This window comes from Liolophura sinensis, chromosome 8, assembly GCF_032854445.1.
Source record: "Liolophura sinensis isolate JHLJ2023 chromosome 8, CUHK_Ljap_v2, whole genome shotgun sequence".
NCBI lineage: Eukaryota > Metazoa > Mollusca > Polyplacophora > Chitonida > Chitonidae > Liolophura > Liolophura sinensis.
This window is the reverse complement of record NC_088302.1, coordinates 50,040,440-50,067,033: the sequence shown is the minus strand read 5'-3', so window position 1 is coordinate 50,067,033 and position 26,594 is coordinate 50,040,440. Positions and strand designations below refer to the sequence as shown.

Here is a 26,594-nt window from a genome sequence, read left to right as displayed (position 1 = left end):
CACACACAGCTATAACCTATACAATTGCACCACTTACTTCAAACAGATTAATAATACCCGTACGTCGTAAATACTGGTCGGCCGCTTCCCGCGGGGTCTCAGATTTCGTAGGTGTGGCCTGCATGGTCTAATCCAAAACAGGAAGTACAGGTGAGAAAGCAAATCGTATTACATACGGTCCAAAAAAACTCGTCAGTGTTTGAGCACCACTTAGTAATACCCATGTTGTAAACCCTTAAATCGGCGTATAAAGTACAGCGGAAGAGACAATCTTGTTTCTCTCGTCTGTACTCTGTCCACGAGTGACCCAGCGATGTGGCCACTGGAGTGTGTCGACGTGTGTACGAGACCGGGATCGCCGACAGCAGATTGTACTGAAACGCCATGCTTGGAGATCTACTATTTGCGAACATAGCAACCAACGGCTGCACAGAATTGCTCGAATCATGCATTCTATTCTACCTCCACGCACGAAATGAGGACAAGTGTACTGACAATCAGCGCTGTGTGCATGGAGATATTTTATATCCTTTCAATAATGTTCAGTAATTTTGTTTCCATTTTGTAACAGCTGGGACTAATTTATTAGTATCAGACACAGAGATAGGTCACTCAATCTTCTGACACAGTGATTACCAGTACCTTGCCTTCACCATGTAAAGAAATATTGAGATTGCCATGACACCGACTTGACCAAAATCAAGATTGAACCCCGTTCCTCAGCTTCACTATGGGGAATATTACCCGCTTTACAAAACAACTGTGTCTTAGCGGTGTACTGCTTTTACCTGTAATAAATCACCGTTTGTCAGTAATTGTGCTTGTAAAGCAATGTTGTAGTACACAAGCACTGCAGCGTACCAGTAAAGAAGACTGTTTTTGCCTGGGACTAATATAACAGTTATATTGGTCTTTATTTAGTCTATAGTCAATATATTATATACACAGCTGGAAACCAGCTTGTGCAATCAGGAGATGTTGAGCTATCACTCCCATCAGGCCGGACATGCAGTTGGACTTCTATACCTTATATGAATGACACACAAAACCTGTTTTAATTGGTGCCAAGCGTTTATTAAAAATGTGAGACAAACTCATGAAACAGTTGTGACATAAAATAACTACAATAAAAAATGGACGACTAGTTGAAGCTTGTGCAAGAAGAAAAAAGCAACATGAACGAGATCATTAACAGAAAAGAAAAAGTAAACAAACATAGAAGGCATAAAAAAATCTGTTGAAAATGCAAGCTCAGACTAAACAAGTACTCCAGTGCAAATGTGATCATACATGGAATGAAGGCACATGTAAGATCAAGGTATAGAACACTGTAAACAAAAATTATTTAAATCTAGAAAGCTGATTTTGAAATACCTCAGAAATATAAATGCTAAAAATGTATACATCAATACTTAAGTATTTGAATTTAAATTTAAAAAAGATTACACAATGAAGAAATAAAGTCTTGCATTTCTTTTTCGTGCTAAAATAATTTAAGTTGATGAATGATCTGTGCCATGATATTTTATTGTATGAAAATAATTTGGAATATTATATTCAGCTGACTGGGACATGACCTGTCATGATAGGTCCAAATCTTGGTACATCATGCCAAGCCACTTACAAATATGGATTATGGCAGGTAAATCTTAATTCTTCTATATCTGTAACACTTTTCAAAATAACACAAACCAAACGATACAATATCCACCATTGTTAAAAGACTTTAACAGGCATAAAAAAAAACACAAACAGAAGAAATAAGTTAAAAGAGAGAAATTTTTACACCTGTACTTCCATTAAAACATTGTAAAGTATACATTTCAAACTGAGCACCACTGTTTCGTCATGTCTTTAATATTTTCCTTTATGTTTAATTATCACAAAATAATCCACACATTGTGTATAAAAGTGCTGAGATTTGACAAACATGTAAACACCATAGGTAACAGAAAACTATATTTTGCTCCTTTGTAATGATTTAAACGTTACACTGGATGACAACAAGGAGGTCAACTATACAACATACATAGTGTTGTTTATGCATTAAAAGGAGCAAAATATTGGACTCAGTGTTTAACGGATTGCTGTGCATAATTTTCTAAGAACTGGATTCAAATGGTTCTGCACAAGCTAAAATAAATTCATTTAAAGCCTCTACCACACATCTCCTATGCACAAGAAAATATATATTTCAAATCATCACTACAACTTCAACAATAATGGAGCAGGCCATTACAAGGTATCACTTATCCTTAGGATAGAATCAAGGATGTAACAAATGTAAGTAAAAGGAAAACAATGTTAACCAAAAGCCCTACCCTGCAGGAGAACTAATACAGACATCACAGAGAGCCTGGTCCCTTAACGTCTGAGACCGGACAGACTAATGCTGTAGAAAGCCACAAGAGACAAGCAACATTACCATTCCATAGCCTAACTAAACACTGCTGAGACTTGGACAAATCTAGGCTTGTGTTACAACACACTTATCCAAATGTCATTTGGGCCAAACTGTCCGAAGGTCATATGGACACGCCTGTCCAAAGGTCATTTGGGTACATCTGTCCAAAGGTCATTTGGGCACTCTTGTCCAAAGATCATTTAGGTACATCTGTTCAAAGGTCATCTGGGCACACCTGTCCAAAGGTCATTTGGGCACTCCTGTTCATAGGTCATTTGGGTACATCTGTATGTCATTTGGTACTCTTTTCTGTATGTCATTTCTGTCTGCATGTCATTTGGGCACACCTGTCAATGTCATTTGGGTACATCTGTCCAAAGGATATTTGGGCACATGTGTCCAAAATCATTTGTGCACAAGTTTTGCTGGAATGCTAATGCCACCCCTTGAACAAGCAAACACAAACAAGGTCTATCAATAAGATTACTATGCCACATTCAAAGTTACAAATTGCCAGTGAACAAAATAAACATGCCATTGTGTATATCTATAGTTAACAAATAACATGTACCTAACAATCACACAAAAAAGTGCAGCGGGGCATTTAATCTACAACTTGAGTGTCCGTCTGAAGGGAGGTCAACTCTTCACTCAGTCACCTGTACAAGGTGCAGATAAGACATTAATAACACAGTGTTTACAGCACATAAAGTGAACAACTAGGGTGCACATTTCTATCCAACCTACAAAAGAGCCTGTCAGTGCAGTGTATTAATCAAACAATATAGATTATTGTGGTACTACATGGCATTTAAAACAACAAATACACCTGCAAACCAAATTCATCAACTTGTACAACAAGCATAGGTTTCTGGACACAACCTCTTATTTCAACAATCTTTCTATACTTCCATAAGCATCTCTGTCAAACTCAGTTCTTGCAGAAGCACAGTAATCTTGTTAAAATAAAATAAGAGAACGTATCCACAAACCTGTGGTAACGTCATCTTCTATTACATGTATATACATGTACCTATACAGAATATAAACTCATCAACATCTGTTTTCACAGTGTTAAGGTTGAACAACTGTAGCGAGTCCAAATGATAGCTTCACAAATTTTCTCTCCATTCCTCAATTTTCACAACTGATGAAAATTACAAAAAGGCTTTCATACCGTATGAGCTTTGGATCAGTTTACTTATTTACCTGACTGGTGTTTTATTCCGTCTTTCGATCAACCCCCAGTTTACATGGTAGGTATGGTAAACATGGTGTGCTGATTCTTACATGTACATGATCCTAGGCACCAGTCTGAGTAACACCAGGCTACAGTTATACTTGTGAAACATTCACACCTTGCCAAGTACATGTATGTGCCAAACTTCCAAGTGAGCAGAGGAGCTGGGTTCTAGCAGGTAACATCATCAGGTAGAGGCAAATTTACATGTGTCTTATGATTGGGAGAGAATCCCCGATAAAGTTCATGATCACAAAATACAATGTGATATTCACTGATTGATGAACACATTTTATGTCACATAAACTCCATGATCATAAAATAAACAGTAATATTCACTGGTTTTATGTCACAAACTCATTCACTGATTGATGAACACATTTTATGTCTCATAAACTCCATGATCAAAAATACAATGTGATACTCACTGACTGATGAACACATGTTATGTCTCATAAACTCCATGATCCAAAATACAATGTGATATTCACTGATTGATGAACACATTTTATGTCTCATAAACTCCATGATCATAAAATAAACAGTAATATTCACTGGTTTTATGTCACAAACTCATTCACTGATTGATGAACACATTTTATGTCTCAAACTCCATGATCAAAAATACAATGTGATACTCACTGACTGATGAACACATTTTGTCTCATAAACTCCATGATCCAAAATACAATGTGATATTCACTGATTGATGAACACATTTTATGTCTCATAAACTCCATGATCATAAAATAAACAGTAATATTCACTGGTTTTATGTCACAAACTCATTCACTGATTGATGAACACATTTTATGTCTCAAACTCCATGATCAAAAATACAATGCGATACTCACTGACTGATGAACACATTTTATGTCACATAAACTCCATGATCATAAAATAAACAGTAATATTCACTGGTTTTATGTCACAAACTCATTCACTGATTGATGAACACATTTTATGTCTCATAAACGCCATGATCAAAAATACAATGTGATATTCACTGATTGATGAACACATGTTATGTCTCATAAACTTCATGATCATAAAATAAACAGTAATATTCACTGATTTTATGTCACAAACTCATTCACTGATTGATGAACACATTTTATGTCTCATAAACTCCATGATCAAAAATACAATGTGATATTCACTGATTGATGAACACATTTTATGTCTCATAAACTCCATGATCATAAAATAAACAGTAATATTCACTGGTTTTATGTCACAAACTCATTCACTGATTGATGAACACATTTTATGTCTCATAAACTCCATGATCCAAAATACAATGTGATACTCACTGACTGATGAACACATTTTATGTCTCATAAACTCCATGATCCAAAATACAATGTGATATTCACGGATTGATGAACACATTTTATGTCTCATAAACTCCATGATCACAAAATACAATGTGATTTCACTGATTGATGAACACATTTTATGTCTCAAACTCCATGATCAAAAATACAATGTGATATTCACTGACTGATGAACACATTTTATGTCTCATAAACTCCATGATCAGAAAATACAATGTGATATTCACTGATTGATGAACACATTTTATGTCTCATAAACTCCATGATCACAAAATAAACTGTAATATTTACTGATTGATGAACATATTTTATGTCACATAAACTCAATGATCATAAAATAAACTAATATTCACTGACTGATGAACACATATTAGTTTGTCACATTTTTTGGTTTCACAAGTGCAACCTGATGTCAATCAGGCATCATGATATCACCCTAATGTTTCGATCTTTTAGTCGTCTGGTAACATGTAAACATAAGTACATAAATTTACCTCAGCTAAAACAGACAAGCACAGATTAGTAGAATGTTATTTGTTGTTTTGTGCTCAGGCCCCAAATATAGGCCATGTGAAAAATGAGATAAGAAAAAACTTATATTGAGTTTCTGAGTCGTAGCTAAAAGGGCTGCTCTAAAACATACCCAGAAACACTCCTGATAACTTTTTTTACAATTGTCTTCCTCAGAATAAAAGGTTCTTCTTTTTTTAGATCTATCCCGATGTGGTTTATAGGGAAAATTCTCCTTTGCTATCAGTACAACAACAACGGAAAATGATTATATTATACCTTTTGTATACTTTCCACCAAAAAAAATTTAGAAGATAAAAAATCATGACAAAATACACATTTATGACTTTACAAGGCTTTCACAAGTTCTTCAAAGATGTTGTTTCATGAAACTATGAAAAGTACTTCAAAGACCATTTACCAAAATTTGTATATTGACAGGTGATATATACTGGTATCAAATAAGACTACACTTCACTACTAGGTTCACAAGGGTCCTGCTTCCATTCTGGCAGGCACCACCAATCACCTGAAGGCTGTCCAGTAATACTGCTGTTACTGCAATAAGGGTTTACCTCAGAAGGGTATTAAACTGCCACCAGAGACGCTGTGACCAGAACAAAGGGATGACAAAACCAGATTATACCTGCAAAGAACAAGGACATTTAGTAATGTGATTTAGTCCTTTTCAAACTTACAACCTACTTATTCCTCATCCTTAGAATGTTGTCCTTCTTTGGGCGCTGTGATCCAGACATTTTGGCAGAGACTACAGTATTTTCCTTGTCTGACTTCATGTACTCTCCGACCGTCACCTTTCTGCCGTCGTCTTTCTTCTTGCCTTTGTCTTTTCCGCTTCCGTTCTTGTTCTTCCCACCAGAGATCTTGTTGATGAAGTTTCTGAGTGAGGACCTGGCCTTGGTTCTCTTGAAGGGTTCTTGGCCTGGTAGAACCACAACTGGCCCAGGAGGAAGGTAGATATCATCCTCATCCTTCAGGGCTCCTTTATCCTCCAGATCCATGGAGTAGATGGCGCTGTGGCGGGAGTTGTCTCCCTTCGACTTAGCAGGCGCTTGATCACCAGAGGCAGTAGCCAGTCTCCCCTTCTCGTACATGACCCATTTCTCAGCGACAGTCGACACCTCAAGCAGATCGCTGCGGCTGCGATGGTGGGTTTTGACAGGCCTAACGCTCTCCAGCTTAGTGGGTGGGGGGAAGGCTGGTATGGGAGGGGGTGGTGGTTCTGGGTGGGTCATCACTATATCAGGCCTGGTTGGCTTGAGGTTTAGCGTTGTGGGACGGCTGTAGTGCTGAGGGTCTAGAGGGATGGACCTCTGCAGGGCACAGTCAACAGGCTGTTGGTACTCCCCCAGAACATCGTACACTGTCAAGGAAAATAAGTCTGAGCTGTACAAAAATTACCACCCTCAATTGTTTCACAGATGTTTTATAGCTTACTCAAGCATATTCCAGTTTATACAAGATGCCAGGTGAATTTACTGATGGAAACTGAGAAAAGTACTACACCACATATATAAAACATGAATCAAATAACTAAAAAATAAAATACTTACAGCTCAGTAATATTACAACCAAGGCAACATTTAAAATAAATCATCAGACCATAAACTCTCAGGTTACAAAAAAAAAAAAACTCCTCCAAAAATAACACCCACAAAACAACTAAGTATCAATTATTGATGTAATTGCTCACCTGTGACATCCTGCTGGTTGTCCTGATTGACTAGGGTGAAGTCATTAAGCGTCTCCACACTGGCTATAGGGGGTAAGGTCTCACCCAGCTTGAAGGGACTGCCCACCTGGTGAATAGGGCTGAGACAATCCAAGTCAAGGTCAAAGGTCATGTTCTCCCTGTCAGGGGTCGTGAGGTCAGGTGGGGTCAAAGGGCAATAGTTACCACGGTGAATTTCTGTCAGCAAGTTCTCCAACACCTGTCCTTTATCCTCCACAAATGAAGAGCTGGCCACTACAAAGCAGGTGAGATATGAACATGGAAATCAGATAACATAAAACTGTGATCATATTATGGTCAATTGTATTTTTATAATCCACATGAAAAGCACTGATCTTTGGGTCCTGAGTTTGCATAACATAACTGATACCCTTTTGAATTTATGTTTCACATTGGCCATACTGACATCACTTAAATGGCATCATGACGACAATGATTTCACATTCATTGTTACAACTGACCTGGCACTGTGTTATAAATGCCCTTTCTCTGTGTACTACTTACTAGCCCTGTGTTACAAATGATCTGGTCCTGTATTATATCTGACCTGGCCCATGTATTCTAACTGTTGCAACTGACATGACCCTGTGTTATAACTGACCTGGCACTGTCTTGTAACTGCTGTAACTGACCTGACCCTGTGTTATAACTGACCTGGCACTGTGTTATAACTGTTGTAACTGACCTGAGCCATGAGTTATAACTGACCTGGTACTGTGTTATAACTGTTGTAACTGACCTGAGCCATGAGTTATAACTAACACAGCCCTGTGATATAACTGACCTGCCTCTCTGCCAAACTCCAGGGACACCCTCCTCTTGTTGACGTGCGTCTTCAGTTGACTCATTCTTCCCACGGCTAGTCTCTGCTGACGCCCAAACAGCATGTTCTCCTGAAACACAAAGCAAACTAGGCTTGTGATGGCGTATGCATGATGGATGAGAAATAGTAAGCGACAGTCTTTGATAGCCAATGATGGTTTAATGATCGCTTTTAATGGCTGACGGAAGATGTTTAATACATATGATGGATGAGGGAATGCTTACGATGAATGAGTGAAGGCCTTTGAAGACTGTGACAGCCTTTGATGGGTAAGCAATTGCTTTTGATGGCAGAGTGAAGTCTTTTGATGCCTGATTGATGGATTTTGATGGCTGAAGGACAGCCTTTTGTGGCTGAAAGATGGTTTTAATATTTTGATGGATGAGGGATAGCCTGCAATCACCTATGATGGCCTTCTGATGGGAGAGGGGATAGCCTTTGGTGGCTGAGGCGATGGTCTTTGATGTCTAAATGATGACAGAGCAATGAGCTTTGATGGTTGAGCAATGACTTTCATTGGTTGAGGAACGGCCTTTGGTGGCCAATCTATGTAAAGTGTTGTATCTTGTATACCTAGACTAGAAGCAATTGACTACAAAAGAGGAAGAGAGTTCACCAGGGACCTGGTGAGAATAGGATTCTTTATGCCCGGGGTCTCACTGCGTAAGTGTAGTAGAGTATCACAGGAATTAAAAACACAATATACATCTTAATCAGCTGGTGACAAGTGCAATTTACTGCTGGTCTGTCTATAACTGACCTCTTTGCACTTCTTGACCTGCTTACAGAAGTGGAGCAGACAGACGAAGCAGTCCTGGAGGGAGAAGTCCAGCTCATCCTCGCAGAAATACACTGCCACCTTGTGTGACAGCTGACGCAGGCTGTTGATGTCAGACTGAAAGTTAGCAAAGTCCTGGCGCACATCCTACAAAAACACAACACAGAACAGCTCCAGGCATTTCCAACAAAAATTTATCTTCCACACTAAAACATAACAAGAATTTATATAACATTAAATATGCAAAACTCACAATGGAGACTTAATATGCAAACTTTAATACGCTCAAACCCGACTCGTTAACCGACTTACATGCATATCCCAGCTCAGAAAATGATTGGTACAGTTACTGTATGAAGACAAATATCATGTTATAATATATCTGGTTTTGCATAATAACAAAAGCCTCTTTTTCAGACGCTACACTATTTCATTTTGTACCTGGAAATACGATGAAAAATATGGATGTATGCATCAGGTGTTACTGTACACATGGTTCCTATGTTGATCAGCAGGAACAGTATAAAACATTTTATTTTATTTGATTGGTGTTTTATGCTGTAATGAAGAATAACCTTAAAGCCCATAAATTTCGTCCATGACTAACTCGCCCTTTTTTCCTGATTCTGACAGTTCTACTGATTTTAGAAATTTGTTTTGAGGTTTGCTTGGAACATGGGTTAACACTCTACTGGAAAAATTGTAAGTTTCAGCACCAAAAATTATACTTTGTGAAATATATTTGCCTCTAAAAATGCACTTTTTGGGGTGAAATTTTAGGTTGTTTAGAGCATTTCACTTTATACATGGCCAGCATTATATTTATTTATCTATTTACCTGATTCGTGTTTTACACCGTACTCAAAACTATTTTACTTATACAACTCATTACTCATTACGCCGCATGTAGCGTGTTAACCAACTGAGCCACGAAGGCCCCACATTACTGTGGGAGGAAAATGTGTAGAGCTGAGGGGAAACTGGGCTGGAGTTGAAATCACAGCGACTGCATTGAGGGGAGGCTCCTGGGTCATCGCTGGTAAGCTAAGCCCCTTGGCCACAAAAGCCCCCAGGTTATAACACTGCATTAGCCGACTCAGACTTCAGATGCTAAGACGAATGAGGCTCACACCATTTGTTTTCTTTCTCAGGACAAGCCGTGAAAAGTAAAGAAAATTACAGTACACATGGGGATGCTCCTTAACCTGGACAAGATACCAGGTTTGAACACTGTCTCACCTCCAGGAAGAACTCAAACACGTTCCTGACATGGGTGGAGGCCTTCGCCAGATTCTGGACCAGCTTCCTCAGTCGGGTGTTCATCTCGTTAACCTCCGTCTTCATGTCCTCCAGAGACATCCTTCATCAATCAGAACATCAAGTGGGCCTTACCAGGCATTCATACAAGTCCAACTTTTACAAACCAAAACTCAAAAATTGAGTTAAAAAAAACTTTACTAACCACTTTATTTATTATAGTATAGTTATTTTTGTTGTTATTTTTTTTACTGAAAATATTCAGTTCCGAGACCAAAATTGAGTTTTTAACTTAATTTTACGAACCGAATATCACTTCATAAAATCAACGTGTATGAATCCCTAGTTACATGTAGGTCATGTAAGACAAACATTTTGGTTTGGCGACACAGTTCATATACTTGTATTCTGCAGTTGCAGTCAGGTTAATATGTGGAGCAAATTAGCATCTGAAAAGAGTATGGCTTCTCACCATACCCAAGACTGACAAGTGTAAGTGCCCACAGCAATAATGATCCTATACAGCTGAGAGGAATGGAGTGAGCGAGTGCTTAGGGTTTAACATTATGCTTAACAACTTTTCAGTTATATGACGAAGGAGTCCTTAGAGAGCATGTAATGTGCCTAATTGTTGCAGGACAGATTTCTAACTCTCTTTCATCTAGTGCTGCCTTCACTGATACGACTTATTGTAGGCAAGTAAGCAGCCCCACCCGAACCATTATATTGATACTGGTCAACCCGTTAATGCTGAAAGCCAAGCCAGGAAGGTACAACTTCCCCTTTTCAGATCTTAGGCGTGACCCGAAACAGGTTTGACCTTGGATCTGCCACCCATGAAGCGGACGCTCTACCAACTGATCCGGTAAGAGAGGAATGGAAGACAGAAACATTATGTACACACCACCGCCCTCTTGCCGAGTTCCTCTGGCAAGCAGTTTTCCCTGCTGGAAGCCATGAGAGACCATCATCAGCATTTATTGCCATCAAGGCCAACAGAACCTTGAAAATTCCCTGTTGTTCTTACCTGGAAGCTTTCTCCAGGTGAGAAAGGTCATTAAGGAATTGTAGGATGGTGTCATCTCTATCCTCACTCATCTTCACGATTAAAGTGTAGCAGAGTTTTGTTTGGTACGTTTGACCGCACATGATTCAGACGAGCCAATGTCTCCAGTTTAAACCCACAGGGCATTTCCGTTGAATTTATCCTGAAAGAAAAACAATCATTTGTGGTCAAGCAACATTTAAGACCCGATCTAAAATATCACTGGACTTTGAGTCACAGCTTTACACTTCATTTCTGGCATAATATACAGAAGTCAATAACTAAATGTTACCTATGTTAACTAACAATATAAAATCCAATGGGTACCAAAACAAAGGATGTGTGTGCATAAAAGAATATCTGAGAGAAGGTACAGAAACAAGTAAAAAGAAAGCATCCTGATCATTTAGTTAGGGATAATATTAGAAATTATTACATATCTGTAATATTATCTAGATACCTACATGATTAAGAAAATTGCCCACGTCAAGAATCAGGTGTAAGAATTTTGCCAGTGAAACGTTCTCCAAAATTTCCTGACAGGCTTCAGTCTGGGCTTTAAGGGAGCTCTTCAGTTTATTGAGACTGGAGGTAAATTCAGCCCTGGTCAGGTGACCCTCCAGCAGAACTCTGTAATGGCTGACGTTAGAGAGGTAGAGGAGGAACTGTTCCGCCATTCCCAGGCTCTGTTGATTACCAGTGTATTTTCTCACGGCAGAAACCTAACAAGCGAAGTCAAACGACATGTATAATCCCAGGAACAAGTTCACTTCCTTCAGGTCTAACTTACCATTTAACACAGGTCATTTGGTTATACAACAATGAAGTACAACTCTCCATTTATGATGCTGGCTCACTTAAATATCTTGTACATGACAACATACAGGACAGTCAGTTATAGCACAGGGACACTAATGACTCACATGCTGTATTTGTGGCTGGAATAAGCAACACCAAAACACTATCACTATGGTATATCACGTCCAAAGCTCGAACATTCATTTCTCATACTACACTGCATGTTTATAGCCCACAAGTTGACACTACAAAGGAAGGAATAAACAGTAGACACCACTTAGATCTGAATTACTTCAGGTGAGTATGGTACCTCATGAGAGCAAGCTTTACCTCGTTGCTACATGGTAGGACTTGAGCCAGACACTTCAGCCCTGTGAGGTTGATGGGAAGGGGATCCTCTCTCTCCAGACTGCGCACCAGGTCATCTACCCCAGTGTCCAGGCGCTCCAGGAACAGATTCAGCTGGAGGCGTGTCGATGGTTCTAGCAGCTGGATCTGAGGAAAGACAATGGATGTTAAGTCAGAAAATCTTCAACAACTGACGAAAAATATGCGTAAAACATAGGGTTAATACAAAGATATAAAAAATGCCTTAAAACTGGGGAGAAAAAAAAAACTAATTTTTTTTTTTGGCAGAACTATATTTTTTGTTTTAGACTTCCTCTTCATGTATCTCTTAAGTGCAAGTCAAGCCTGCCATTATATGTCTAAGTTCATCATATAACCCAAGTGTTACGATGTACACATGGAAGAATTTGTACCTCCTCAAAGTCCCTGAAACTGCTCCCTGTCTCAGCAAACATGGTCTCCAGGTCACAAACATCGGGGGCAAGACCAGAGCGAGCCTCTTCCCTGTCCCATAGAGTGCAGGCATCAGACGCTGCAGCAAGATGAAGATGAAAGAAGCGGTTAAACACATACATGTACATCACGCATCAGACGCTGCAGCAAGATGAAGATGAATGGAGTGGTTAAAGACAGACATGTACATCAGGCATCAGATGCTGCAGCAAGATGAAGATAAATGGAGTGGTTAAACACATACATGTACATCAGGCATCAGATGCTGCAGCAAGATGAAGATGAATGGAGTGGTTAAACACATACAAGTACATCAGGCATCAGAAGCTGCAGCAAGATGAAGATGAATGGAGTGGTTAAACACATACATGTACATCAGGCATCAGACGCTGCAGCAAGATGAAGATGAATGGAGTGGTTAAACACATACATGTACATCAGGCATCAGACGCTGCAGCAAGATGAAGATGAATGGAGTGGTTGAACACATACATGTACATCAGGCATCAGACGCTGCAGCAAGATGAAGATGAATGGAGTGGTTAAACACATACATGTACATCAGGCATCAGACGCTGCAGCAAGATGAAGATGAATGGAGTGGTTAAACACATACATGTACATCAGGCATCAGATGCTGCAGCAAGATGAAGATGGATGGAGTGGTTAAACACATACATGTACATCAGGCATCAGATGCTGCAGCAAGATGAAGATGAATGGAGTGGTTAAACACATACATGTACATCAGGCATCAGAAGCTGCAGCAAGATGAAGATGAATGGAGTGGTTAAACACATACATGTACATCAGGCATCAGATGCTGCAGCAAGATGAAGATGAATGGAGTGGTTAAACACATACATGTACATCAGGCATCAGAAGCTGCAGCAAGATGAAGATGAATGGAGTGGTTAAACACATACATGTAGACCAGGCATCAGACGCTGCAGCAAGATGAAGATGAATGGAGTGGTTAAACACATACATGTACATCAGGCATCAGATGCTGCAGCAAGATGAAGATGAATGGAGTGGTTAAACACATACATGTACATCAGGCATCAGATGCTGCAGCAAGATGAAGATGAATGGAGTGGTTAAACACATACATGTACATCAGGCATCAGATGTTGCAGCAAGATGAAGATGAATGGAGTGGTTAAACACATACATGTACATCAGGCATCAGATGTTGCAGCAAGATGAAGATGAATGGAGTGGTTAAACACAGACATGTACATCAGGCATCAGATGTTGCAGCAAGATGAAGATGAATGGAGTGGTTAAAGACAGACATGTACATCAGGCATCAGATGTTGCAGCAAGATGAAGATGAATGGAGTGGTTAAACACATACATGTACATCACGCATCAGATGCTGCAGCAAGATGAAGATGAATGGAGTGGGTTAAACACATACATGTACATCAGGCATCAGACGCTGCAGCAAGATGAAGATGAATGGAGTGGTTAAACACATACATGTACATCAGGCATCAGATGTTGCAGCAAGATGAAGATGAATGGAGTGGTTAAAGACAGACATGTACATCAGGCATCAGATGTTGCAGCAAGATGAAGATGAATGGAGTGGTTAAACACATACATGTACATCAGGCATCAGACGCTGCAGCAAGATGAAGATGAATGGAGTGGTTAAACACATACATGTACATCAGGCATCAGACGCTGCAGCAAGATGAAGATGAATGGAGTGGTTAAACACATACATGTACATCAGGCATCAGATGCTGCAGCAAGATGAAGATGGATGGAGTGGTTAAACACATACATGTACATCAGGCATCAGATGCTGCAGCAAGATGAAGATGAATGGAGTGGTTAAACACATACATGTACATCAGGCATCAGACACTGCAGCAAGATGAAGATGAATGGAGTGGTTGCATCAGGCGTCAGATGCTGCTGTAGGGAGGTTAGAGGGTTCAGGGGCAGGGAGGTTAGAGGGTTCAGGGGCGAGGAGGTTAGAGGGTTCAAGGGCGGGGAGGTTAGAGGGTTCAAGGGCGGGGGGATTAGAGGGTTCATGGGCAGGGAGGTTAGAGGGTTCATGGGCGGGAGGTTAGAGGGTTCAGGGGCAGGGAGGTTAGAGGGTTCATGGGCGGGGAGTTTAGAGGCAGGGAGGTTAGAGGGTTCAGGGGCAGGGAGGTTAGAGGGTTCACGGGCAGGGATGTTAGAGGGTTCAGGGGCAGGGAGGTTAGAGGGTTCATGGGCGGGGAGTTTAGAGGGTTCAGGGGCAGGGAGGTTAGAGGGTTCATGGGCAGGGAGGTTAGAGGGTTCAGGGGCAGGGAGGTTAGAGGGTTCATGGGCGGGGAGGTTAGAGGGTTCAGGGGCAGGGAGGTTAGAGGGTTCAGGGGCAGGGAGGTAAGAGGGTTCAGGGGCGAGGAGGTTAGAGGGTTCAAGGGCGGGGAGGTTAGAGGGTTCAAGGGCGGGGAGGTTAGAGGGTTCAAGGGCGGGGGGATTAGAGGGTTCATGGGCGGGGAGGTTAGAGGGTTCAGGGGCAGGGAGGTTAGAGGGTTCATGGGCGGGGTGGTTAGAGTGTTCAGGGGCAGGGAGGTTAGAGGGTTCAGGGGCAGGGAGGTTAGAGGCAGGGATGTTAGAGGGTTCAGGGGCAGGGAGGTTAGAGGGTTCACGGGCAGGGATGTTAGAGGGTTCAGGGGCAGGGAGGTTAGAGGGTTCATGGGTGGGGAGTTTAGAGGGTTCAGGGGCAGGGAGGTTAGAGGGTTCAGGGGCAGGGAGGTTAGAGGGTTCAGGGGCAGGGAGGTTAGAGGGTTCAGGGGCAGGGAGGTAAGAGGGTTCAGGGGCAGGGAGAACATGAACACAGACAATAAACAGACATCAACAACTCCATAATATTATCACGCAAGTTTACATGCTACAACAGCAGCAGGCAGTTTAACTGCACATGAAAGAGTCAACATTTTAATAGTAAAATTCTCAGAAGGTGTAAAACTTAAAAAGACAGCATCCATACATCTTCTGAAATTCAGGCAAATAATTAAAAAAAAAAAGGTGAATAAAGAATACATGTCATATACCAGTATAACAGTTATTATGTACTTATTTTTCTAAATTATGGTTCTGTTTAATATCACACTGAAGACAAAAACAAGATGCCCAGAGGGCCACCACCCTTTGCCAAGTAACTGATAAACCTCCTGACTTAATGCCACAGTCTAACCAGCAAGAGCTGGATTTGAATTGACTTCTGTCTAAATGTTAAAATTACACTGCACGATCAAAATCGGGCCTAATTTTCAAGGAATGTTGAGAATAGCAAAATTGATTTAAGACAACAAAAGTTTATATCCCTGGGCAAACAACTACCTTCCATATCTTCCTGGAACAAGGGGACCCATCTGAGTGTCTTAACGCGTGTGTACGGGGGACGGACTGATGACTGGTAACGGTTAATACGCCCCCTATTCTTGATGACTACCCCAACCATCTCCTCGGGCTCAGACGACCGCTCAAACAGTTTTCTTGCTCTAGTCACCACCTGACTCGCTAATAATTTATTGGACTCTTCTCTGAAAGACAGTGTTTTGTCCTGTTGACAACTGCATGTATGGGAAGGAGAGTTGCCAGACTGAATTATCTCCCCATGCCGAGGATCCACTGTGAAGTTGCTCCTGTGCTTGTCAGTGGCCAAATGGTGGACAGTCTTTTTCAGGGTGTTCCAGACGGCATCACTGAAAACGAGAATACAGAGGTGATGAATTCTTCATGCCTTTTTTTCTTTTCACAAATCTTCATAACTAAATTTGTATGCACGGACAAGAGTATAAAGAGTTTACAGGAATGTGCCTAACTGCAGTGTAGATGAAATGTATTGTCATTTGATTATAGCAGCCCCTCTGGCAAAGGTGGTTAGCGTGCCAGCGTGGCCCAATGACCCAGGAGCCGCTCACCAATGCTGGCTTCCTCTCCAGCCGTACGTGGGCAAGTCTGCTCGCAACCTGCGGATGGTCATGGGTTCTCACTGGCTCTTCGTTTCCTTCTCGTGAAAGTGAAATATTCTTGAGTACAGTGTAAAACACCAATCAAATAAATAAATAAATGCTTAGATTATCATTGTATTAAACCCTCTACTGAGCGTTTTGTGTTACCTATGGAGAATAAAGCATACGCTGAATGTGTCCCATCCATGTGGAAAACCCAGCGCATGCTACCACTTTTGTAATAATGTTTTGCTTGTCTGACTGGCTCCGAGGGTTTCGAGACACTTTGCACTTGGGTCACCCATTTAGCTAATAGCCCACATTACAAAGATTTCGTTTCTAGGTTTCCCCCTGGGCTCTCCCTGGTTTCCTCTCACTATAATGCTAGCCGCCGTCATATGAGTGAAATATTCTTGAGTACAGTGTAAAACACCAATCAAATATATAAATAAATAAAGATTTGGCGTCAAATACATTCCAGTCCAAGAGACTGATCGGTGTTGACCGACCCATTGATGGAGTGACTTTCAAACTCAATTTATCTTATGAGAAAGCTTAATCCAAAATTTACTGAAAATATTGTGGTTACCACCTGGAGGGAGTGGCAAGAAAAAAAAAAAGTGTTGAGGGTAGGCACTTCAATTCTATCTAAACCGCCTTACAGCTAGCCACCATACACTTACACGTGACCCTGGAAAATGTGCTTCATGCAGCATTATGCCAGCTTCAAAAGACAGGCCTACGATTTCACACTAGATCCTCACCTTTCCTCGCTATCTTCAGATGACGATGAGGATGACAAAAACAGAAGATCCTGTAGAATTTGGACCAGACAGGCTTCCTTTGGGGTGGCAAAGATCTACAAGTAAAACATCTCAACTGGTGAATTAATGAAGTCAGAAGCCTGTGTAATCAGTTGTCTTATTTCTCACATGTCGTCATAAACATGAAAACTACATCTGTGACTGTGTTGTACTTTTGTTACAGCACACTGATTACAAAACTGATTAACGTGGGACAGGAAATGGCCACTGGATACTGATTACAGTACGTGCAAGTGAAACTGTAATTGTGTTATACAGGTTTTCCTGAAAGAAAATGGAGTCTGAGTAGAAATATCCTCACACCTATCTCAGTTTTTTTCAGCAGTGTTTAGTGACCTAAACAGTTTATCCCCTGAGACACTGACATGTCCTTTAGTTTAATCAATTTGCACACAGTACTGAAGACAGTGGATTGTCATTACCTGTATGTTTATCTAAGCCCTATTGCTCTCTTTCTCTCACCTTCTTCATGACCTCCTTGACCAGCTGGTGTGGATCTGTCATGTTCACCCTAGTGCGTCTCTCTAGCTCCTCCTCATCACGGTGTTTGTGCACGTGGAATTTCTGACAACAGAGACAAAACTTCTGTATCAAGTTCCAGTAATACACCTGTTTGATCGCACAGTTTAATGCTCTTATACTCAGCTCTGACAGCTAAACGTCAGTTGACTTAAACGTGCTGGAACAGTGTACAACTGATCTTAACCTGCGAGGCATAAGATTTAATATGTGGAGACATGGACAAATTTACACTGCCCAAACTAAATACATTTATCATTAATGGCATTGGTTGACAGCTTGATATTTAACACAATATTCTTGCATTTATGCGCTGTATATGGCAGTCAGTTTTATGGGCGAATGAAATGAGGAGAAAGCCACCAGTCTTTGGCAAGTTTCTGACAAACTTCCCCATGTTTGTTACATATAGGTATGCACACCACATTGGTGAAAGAAAAGTGGTTTTCAATGAATGCATTTGAAGACTGTGCCAAAGGCCTTACAAGTGTCACAGACTGCTTATTAACATCAAGGAACCTCTGAACAGCAAAATCGTGCAGTGATTTAATTCATTTGTTTATTTAACTATGCTGAAGAGTATTTCATCACATGATGGTATACAATGGATGTAGGTATAACGTGCCACCTGCCTCACTTGTCACATGACAAACCGAACTAATGCCAAGACAGGTTCTGGAGAGCTGGATTTAAACATAAGACCTCATTATCCTAGGGATAGCTGTCACAATCGTGCCGCCCCCTAGTAGCTGTTAGGGTAGCAAGATGAATCACTGAGTGAATGCATAGATACAGTAGTATGTTACCTCCAGCTGTATAGACAGGTCCTCATCAGAATCTTCCTTCCTCAAGAAGTTCAGCACGTCCAACAGCTGGAGACCTGAGGGTTGAAGACAAAACAGTCACATGACTGGAGAGTTTGTTACAGGTACATGTAACATAGACAAGAGGTTCACACGTCCAGCAGCTGGAGACCTGAGGATTGAGGACAAAACATTCACATGACTGGAGAGTTTGTTACAGGTACATGTAACACAGACAAGAGGTTCAGCACGTCCAGCAGCTGGAGACCTGAGGATTGAGGACAAAACATTCACATGACTGGAGAGTTTGTTACAGGTACATGTAACACAGACAAGAGGTTCAGCATGTCCAGCTGCTGGAGACCTGAGGATTGAGGACAAAACAGTTACATGACTGGAGAGTTTGTAACAGTACATGTAACACAGACAAGAGGTTCAGCATGTCCAGCAGCTGGAGACCTGAGGACTGAGGACAAAACAGTTACATGACTGGAGAGTTTGTAACAATACATGTAACACAGACAAGAGGTTCAGCATGTCCAGCAGCTGGAGACCTTAGGACTGAGGACAAAACAGTTACATGACTGGAGAGTTTGTAACAGTACATGTAACACAGACAAGAGGTTCAGCATGTCCAGCAGCTGGAGACCTTAGGACTGAGGACAAAACAGTTACATGACTGGAGAGTTTGTAACAGTACATGTAACACAGACAAGAGGTTCAGCATGTCCAGCAGCTGGAGACCTTAGGACTGAGGAAACTCTGTCTTAATATGACACCTGTCCAACAAATCTGAGATACCCATTATGACACAGGTGATCAGAGTCAAGCCTTACCTTCAAACTGTCCTAACTTGACACCTGTCCACCAAATCTGAGGTGCCCATGTTAAAACAATTGATCAGGGTCAAGCCTGACTTTCAAACTCTGTCCTGATTCAGCACCTGTCCACCAGGTTTCAGGTGTACATAATAACACAGCTGATTGAGGTGAAACCTTACCTTCAAATTCTGTCCTGACATGACACCTGTCCACCAAATCTGAGGTGCCCATGTTGAAACAATTTATTAGGGTCAAGTCTTACGTTCAAACTCTGTCCCTATACAGCACCTGTCCACCAGATTTCAGGTGTCCATGATGACACAGCTGATTGAGGTGAAGCCTTTCTTTCAAACTCTGTTCTGACATGACATCTCTCCACCAGATCTGAGGTACCCATGATGACACAGGTGATCAGGGTCAAACCTTCAAACTCTGTCCTGATATGACATCTGTCCACCAGATTTGAGGTGCTGATGATGACCCAGGTGATCAGGGTCCAGCCTTACCTTCAAACTCTGTCCTGACACAACACTTGTCCACCAGATCTGAGGTACCCATGCTGACACAGGTGATCAGGGTCTAGCCTTACCTTCAAACTCTGTCCTGACACGACACCTGTGCACCAGATCTGAGGTACCCATGATGACACAGTTGATCAGGGTCTAGCCTTACCTTCAAATTCTGTCCTGACACGACACCTGTCCACCAGATCTGAGGTACCCATGATGACACAGGTGATCAGGGTCTAGCCTTACCTTCAAACTCTGTCCTGACACGACACCTGTCCACCAGATCTGAGGTACCCATGCTGACACAGGTGATCAGGGTCTAGCCTTACCTTCAAACTCTGTCCTGACACGACACCTGTCCACCAGATCTGAGGTACCCATGATGACACAGTTGATCAGGGTAAGGATGGCTGTCTTGTATGGAATGGTGTCTGCATCTTTCAGCTCATTCACAATTGCACTGAAGACATGGGATTGGTTTGTCACTTTCTGAAAAGACAGGAAAAAGACACTAATGTTTGATATCAGGCCACGGTCATTACAGACTGATCACAATTTCCTACCCAGGAAGTGTATAGATTTATTTATGTGATTGGTAAGCCCGGAGTGCAGGAGGTAGACCACCATCGCTCTTCTCCCGGTACATATACCTGACAAACCTCCTGACATAAAGCTTCAGCCAAAACAGGGGAGCTGTGTTTGAACCTTTAAGGTGATTGGTCAGAGACCCATCAGCTGTGGCGAGATGAACATCCTAACAGATAAATCAGCCTTTAACCAGGGTGTTCATTACTAACAGGCAGGCCGCGATTTTCGGTGGCTGCAGATGATAAAACCGTCACCTACTCTATTTTTTATTGTTTCTCCAAGATGGATAGGTATTATTTTCATTTGGATTATTGCTAATATTTAAAAAATGTTTATGGCCAAAAACGGCTGAGAGTTCGCCCTGCAGAGAGTGCCAAGTGGCGACGGGACTTACATGTATGTGACCCCAGACCGCTGCCTACTATTTCTCTGAAATATTCCTCTACTTAATAATGAATATCCTGTACCAGTTCAGTCATAACCTGAATACCAGAATGGATGAATCAACAAATGATTAAGGCTTAATGTCATTTCTGTAAACTTGCAGCCATATCACGGCAAGAACATGTGATTAATGACAGTGGGTGACATTTGCCGTCATACTTTGAAATGTCGCAGGGCATCCTGTACAACACGATAACCTCTGTTGCCATACACACAGATCACAGCCAGCATCTCAAACACCTGCTTCTTGGGTAGAGTGTTTCCAGAATCCAGTGCTAAATACAAAAAAAAAACAAACATGATGGAATTAAGACAAAGTTAGTAAATGTACACAAAGTGCAAAACAGAGTCACATTATCTCTGAATTGGTACTGATTGAGCACAAGAAATATCTCTTCCAAACAGTTTGGTAACACCGTCAACACGGAAGCCTTTGATTCTGCTAAACAACACAAATTATAATTGAGCACAACACAAATTTCTTCACATTTTCAAACAAAGACAACTGAAGGAATATTTAAATTGTAAATATTTGTATAAAAAATCTACAAAAAAAAGAGACATTTTCTGGATTCCAAAACTGCAGTGACAATTCACATCATGGCACATCATTTAAGCTGGGTGTTTTTTTTTTTTAAATTAGTTTGCTAGCCAGTGTACCTGTTATCAACTTTCTAGTAAGGCTTCCCTCCCCTTCCTGCTGTAGGACAAACTCCAGGCCGATCTGTCTATTTAGCACTGATCGAATACAACAGACACAGTCTAACATAAGGATAGCATCAGAGAAGTTTGTAAACGCCTTCCCAGTCATGTGACACAACGAATCCAGCAGACTTTCCAGGCCATCCAGTCGCAGAAATTCATCCAACCAATCATCGTCACTCTGCTCGATTTTCCTCCGCAGCGCAAAATACACTTGGACAGAGGGATTATGGGATACTGATACGCAACCTTTAGCTCCACTCCTCTGCACGATCATTTTTACCTGATCACTAGAGTCCAGTTTACCCTGGGGAATATTCTCAGCAGGGGAGATTACTATTTTAACGTCTTCTCCTGCCATGGTGATATTTAACTCCTCCTGTTACATAGAATCAAGATGTCTCAATGCTCCTGATTTCAAAGAGCAAGTTTTTATACAATACCTGAAACATAAAAATATATAAATAAATAAAAAAGATATTTAAAGTACATTCATTTTTCTATTTTTTGTCATTCAAGTAAATATAACTATTCTATCAACAATTTTACCAATCCAAGTTTACCGAATAAAGGTATATAAATTTAAAACATTGATTGAATTTTATTTACAGGTATTGATTTGAAACGGCGTATTTGAATTTTTATAAATGTTTGCTCTGAATTGTTGCAAGATTGTCAGAATGATCGCCATTTGGCGTTTCTATTTCTGCCATCACCTTCTGGCCATTCTGGCCAGAAACATCAAAAGCTGTCTGGATGTGCAAATTGCAATTGTTTCATGTGACAAGAAATTTATTATTGGGAGGGATTTCAAGTCCAAACATGGCAAAATTTCATGGAAGTGAAAACACGCTCATCAAAAAAGCACGGATTTACTCTACCTGTTGACTGGAATGTTAGTTTCTCAATGTGATTGACATACCAATTGAGATCAATCAGGTAGACATGATGTCATGTGGCGAGTAGCTCAAAACAGATCTTATTTCAAGTTCACCTGAGATTTTCTGAGGAAATTAATATCGGACAATGGTCAGTGTCAACAGCTGCAAAATATGCATAAATTACCTTAGCTTGCAGACAGACCAATGCATGCAACGCATTAAGTGGATTTGGGCATTAAAGGCCAAGACAGCACCTGGCTAAAACATATTTCTATCGAAAGCAGGATTCTCAAGCTTTATAAAAAGTATCATACTTCTTTATTTTAACATGTTGACTGCTGGCTACAAAATATTTCGTGCCAGGATGTGTTACCCTATATGCCACTACGAGATAACTTATACTAAAACACACTGTGATGTTTTGCACTGCTGGGGAACTTTTGGCAGTTTAAAACTGCCAAAAGTTTTCCAGTTGTGTTATCACCATTGCCAGCTGATCAGAGGTGCAGAACACCGCCGTGTGTTTTAGTAAGAGTTATCTTGTAGTGGCATATAGGACAACATATCCTAGCACGAGATATCTCGTAGTGACGTATAGGATAACACATCCTGGCACGAGATATCTCGTAGTGGCGTATAGGACAACAGATCCTGGCACGAGATATCTCATAGTGGCGTATAGGATAACACATCCTGGCATGAGATATCTCGTAGTGGCGTATAGTTTAACACATCCTTGCACGAGATATCTCGTAGTGACGTATAGGATGACACATCCTGGCAAGAGATATCTCGTAGTGGCATATAGGATAATGCATCTTGGCACGAGATATCTCGTAGTGACATATAGGATAACACATCCTGGCACGAGATATCTCGTAGTGACGTATAGGATAACACATCCTGGCACGAGATATCTCGTAGTGGCGTATAGGATAACACATCTTGGCATGAGATATCTCGTAGTGGCATATAGGATAACACATCCTGGCACGAGATATCTCGTAGTGGCGTATAGGATAACACATCCTGGCACAAGATATCTCGTAGTGACGTATAGGATAACACATCCTGGCACGAGATATCTCGTAGTGACGTATAGGATAACGCATCTTGGCACGAGATATCTCGTAGTGACGTATAGGATAACACATCCTGGCACGAGATATCTCGTAGTGACGTATAGGATAACACATCTTGGCACGAGATATCTCGTAGCCGGCAGTCAACGTGTCTACGAGATTTCACTGAATAAAATGTAGAACAAAATGTCAACCAAGGCAGACATTTTGAGAATTTTATCCAATCCAACACCTTCCAATCAGATTACGCAGACTAAGCTATGACATAGCATTTACTCCATGAAGTGATATGTGATAACACAGAACTACTACATAAGACATCATTTTGAGATCGTTTATAATGAACTAGTTAGGCATAGCCGAGAGGCCATTTCACACAGTGTTGTGGGACAGCTCTGTATCATTTACGGATCACCACAGACATAAATTAGTTGATTCACATGCTCTGTAATATTCAACGACCATATCACAAATTATGTCAGAGACTACTATACAGTCTCTGCCCAAACCGCATTCATCTCTCCAGTAGACCCTAGGCCTACTTAGACACTCTGTTCAAATTATACAAATACATGCACATTTTGTCATTCATTTTACTATTAGTCAGCAGATTCTAAACAACAAACGTCAGAGTTAGTAAAAATTCATTAGGAATCCTGAAGGTTGATAGGAATGAGAAAACCGCATCTCACCAGACAATGTTTAAATTAATTAAATTTTGTCATATGATTTTTTTCTCTATGTTTATGACAATTGAAGAATTTAAATATTGCTTCTTTGTCTTTCTTGCATGGAAGGAATGATTTTTTTGTTTTCTTTTATAAAATACAGTAAAATTATTGAAATGCCATGTTCAAGCCGAGCTGCTTCCTCTGATGTGCGCGATAACTAGGAGAGCACCGCTTTCATCTTAGATGTCATCGCTACAAAACTGAGGCATAAAATTCTGTGAGTCAAATGCTAAGATCAGCCTCAGTGGTGCTTAGATTTATTTCCCTTTGTTTCAGAAATGAGTATGAATCTAGTTGTACAACAAAACCTATTGTATTTCGTAGATATTTAATAGGGGTCAAAATCACCAGCACAACTCAAGTTAGTCCAAACTCAACCAAAGAACATTCGTTCGAAAGCTGATACATTGGTGTGTGAATTGGCAACAAGCATGCTTTCACTTGGCTACTCGAAGCAGGAAACCCTTGACTTTGTAGGTCTTTTGTTTAGTGGAACAAATCCGGTAACAGGGCAAAGATTGTCGGGTGGCAGTTCTGGCTTGATTTCTCAGCATTGAAAGCCACTGGAGCCACCATATTTCTACCATCGACCAAGTGAAATGTTATTTCAATAAAACAATTTGAAATACCTTGATGGGCCATGATCTACAGGAGTTATGTGGCATTCTGTTTTTTTTTACTCCATAAATGCACAATCAGTTCAGCCTGCCTCCATCACTTGTAATTTGTCAGCTTCACTCTGACTGGTCGCTGATTTGCTCACAACCAATCAGAGCTAAGCTTTTATCGCCCTGACAGATTACAGTGATGGAGCCAAGCTGTACTGACAGATTTGGGTTTACTGAGTAAGAAACAGAGATTGCACCATAACCAATCAAGGTATTTTATTAAAAGAACATTTCACTTGGTTGATGGCAGAAATATGATCATTCCAGTGGCTTTCATCGCTGAGAAATCAAGCCAGAACTGTCGTCTGATGGTGTAACTGTTACCGGGTTTATCCGACTAAACAAAAAATCCACAAAACATATGGCTTTCCGGCTTCGTGTAGCCAAGTGAAAGCATGCTTGTTTGCCGATTCACACATCAATGTAAAGCTTCATGTTTTAGCTTTCGAACGAATGTTGTTTGATTGAGATTGGACTATTTTCGCGTGTATTATTTCCAGTTATGAGTCTTCTGTCTCAGGCATTGGAGTTATGTACCTTGTTACATATATTAGGTATAAATAAGTCCACAACTTTTATCTGCCACAGGCCGCCGCTTAGACTATAATACGGACTTCTACTGGACTGAAAAAAATCTAAAAAATATATATATATTTATAAGTGCTGCTTTAAGATACTTTGAATGGTAGTCTTTCAGTGGACATAAACATTAGTCAGGTGATGTATTGGGCATGCAGCGAGCTTGCAGATGGGGTAGCTAAATACAGATACGTGATAATCGTGTGCATGTGTTGTCCAGGCTAATGAGAGCAGCGGACTCCGTATATCAGTAGAATACTAATTATAAGCTATTATTAGATTGGTTAACATTTTATGCTGGTTGATAGGGTGTAATTTCCATTCCAACCTAAATGGTACCAGGAATAGCTGACCAGCTCGCTACAGTAGCCCACTGTTAAATGTGGTGTCAGCTTCATTCAGGGAGCTATCAAATAAACCTAACATGCCTGGATTAGAGTCAAATAAGCATGTAATGTAAATTCTGTTAGCCTGATCACACGTCTGATGTGGACAACACAGTAGGAAAATAAGTCCACGTCAACAAACACCCGATTCTCCATGGAACAGTGGAACGAATGACACCTTTACGTCTGTTAACTTATCGTGCAAAATATAGCTGATCTCGCTCTCGACGTTTGATCCTTGAAAAAACGACACAAAATACAGTTTTAGGACAGAGATAAACAGTAGTTTAAGGTCATTTACCTGGATATGTGCAGAAATGCCGGTGGCCTGGCATGTGGCAGTTTGTAA

At 40.8% G+C, this 26,594-nt stretch overlaps 1 protein-coding gene across 1 annotated transcript; it reads right to left on the bottom strand.

The window, feature by feature from the left end:
- Window positions 1-5,218: 5,218 nt before the first annotated feature.
- On the bottom strand, window positions 5,219-26,594 carry LOC135473639 (inverted formin-2-like). Its single transcript, XM_064753501.1, is given in 20 exon segments — window positions 5,219-6,875; window positions 7,206-7,478; window positions 8,029-8,137; window positions 8,828-8,992; window positions 10,085-10,205; window positions 11,130-11,209; window positions 11,211-11,288; window positions 11,290-11,310; window positions 11,612-11,869; window positions 12,276-12,440; window positions 12,707-12,825; window positions 14,824-15,612; window positions 16,095-16,459; window positions 17,473-17,567; window positions 17,995-18,096; window positions 18,858-18,931; window positions 20,514-20,673; window positions 21,376-21,491; window positions 21,877-22,361; window positions 26,547-26,594. Coding segments are annotated over 19 exon segments (4,176 nt in total). The 5' UTR covers window positions 22,280-22,361; window positions 26,547-26,594; the 3' UTR covers window positions 5,219-6,192.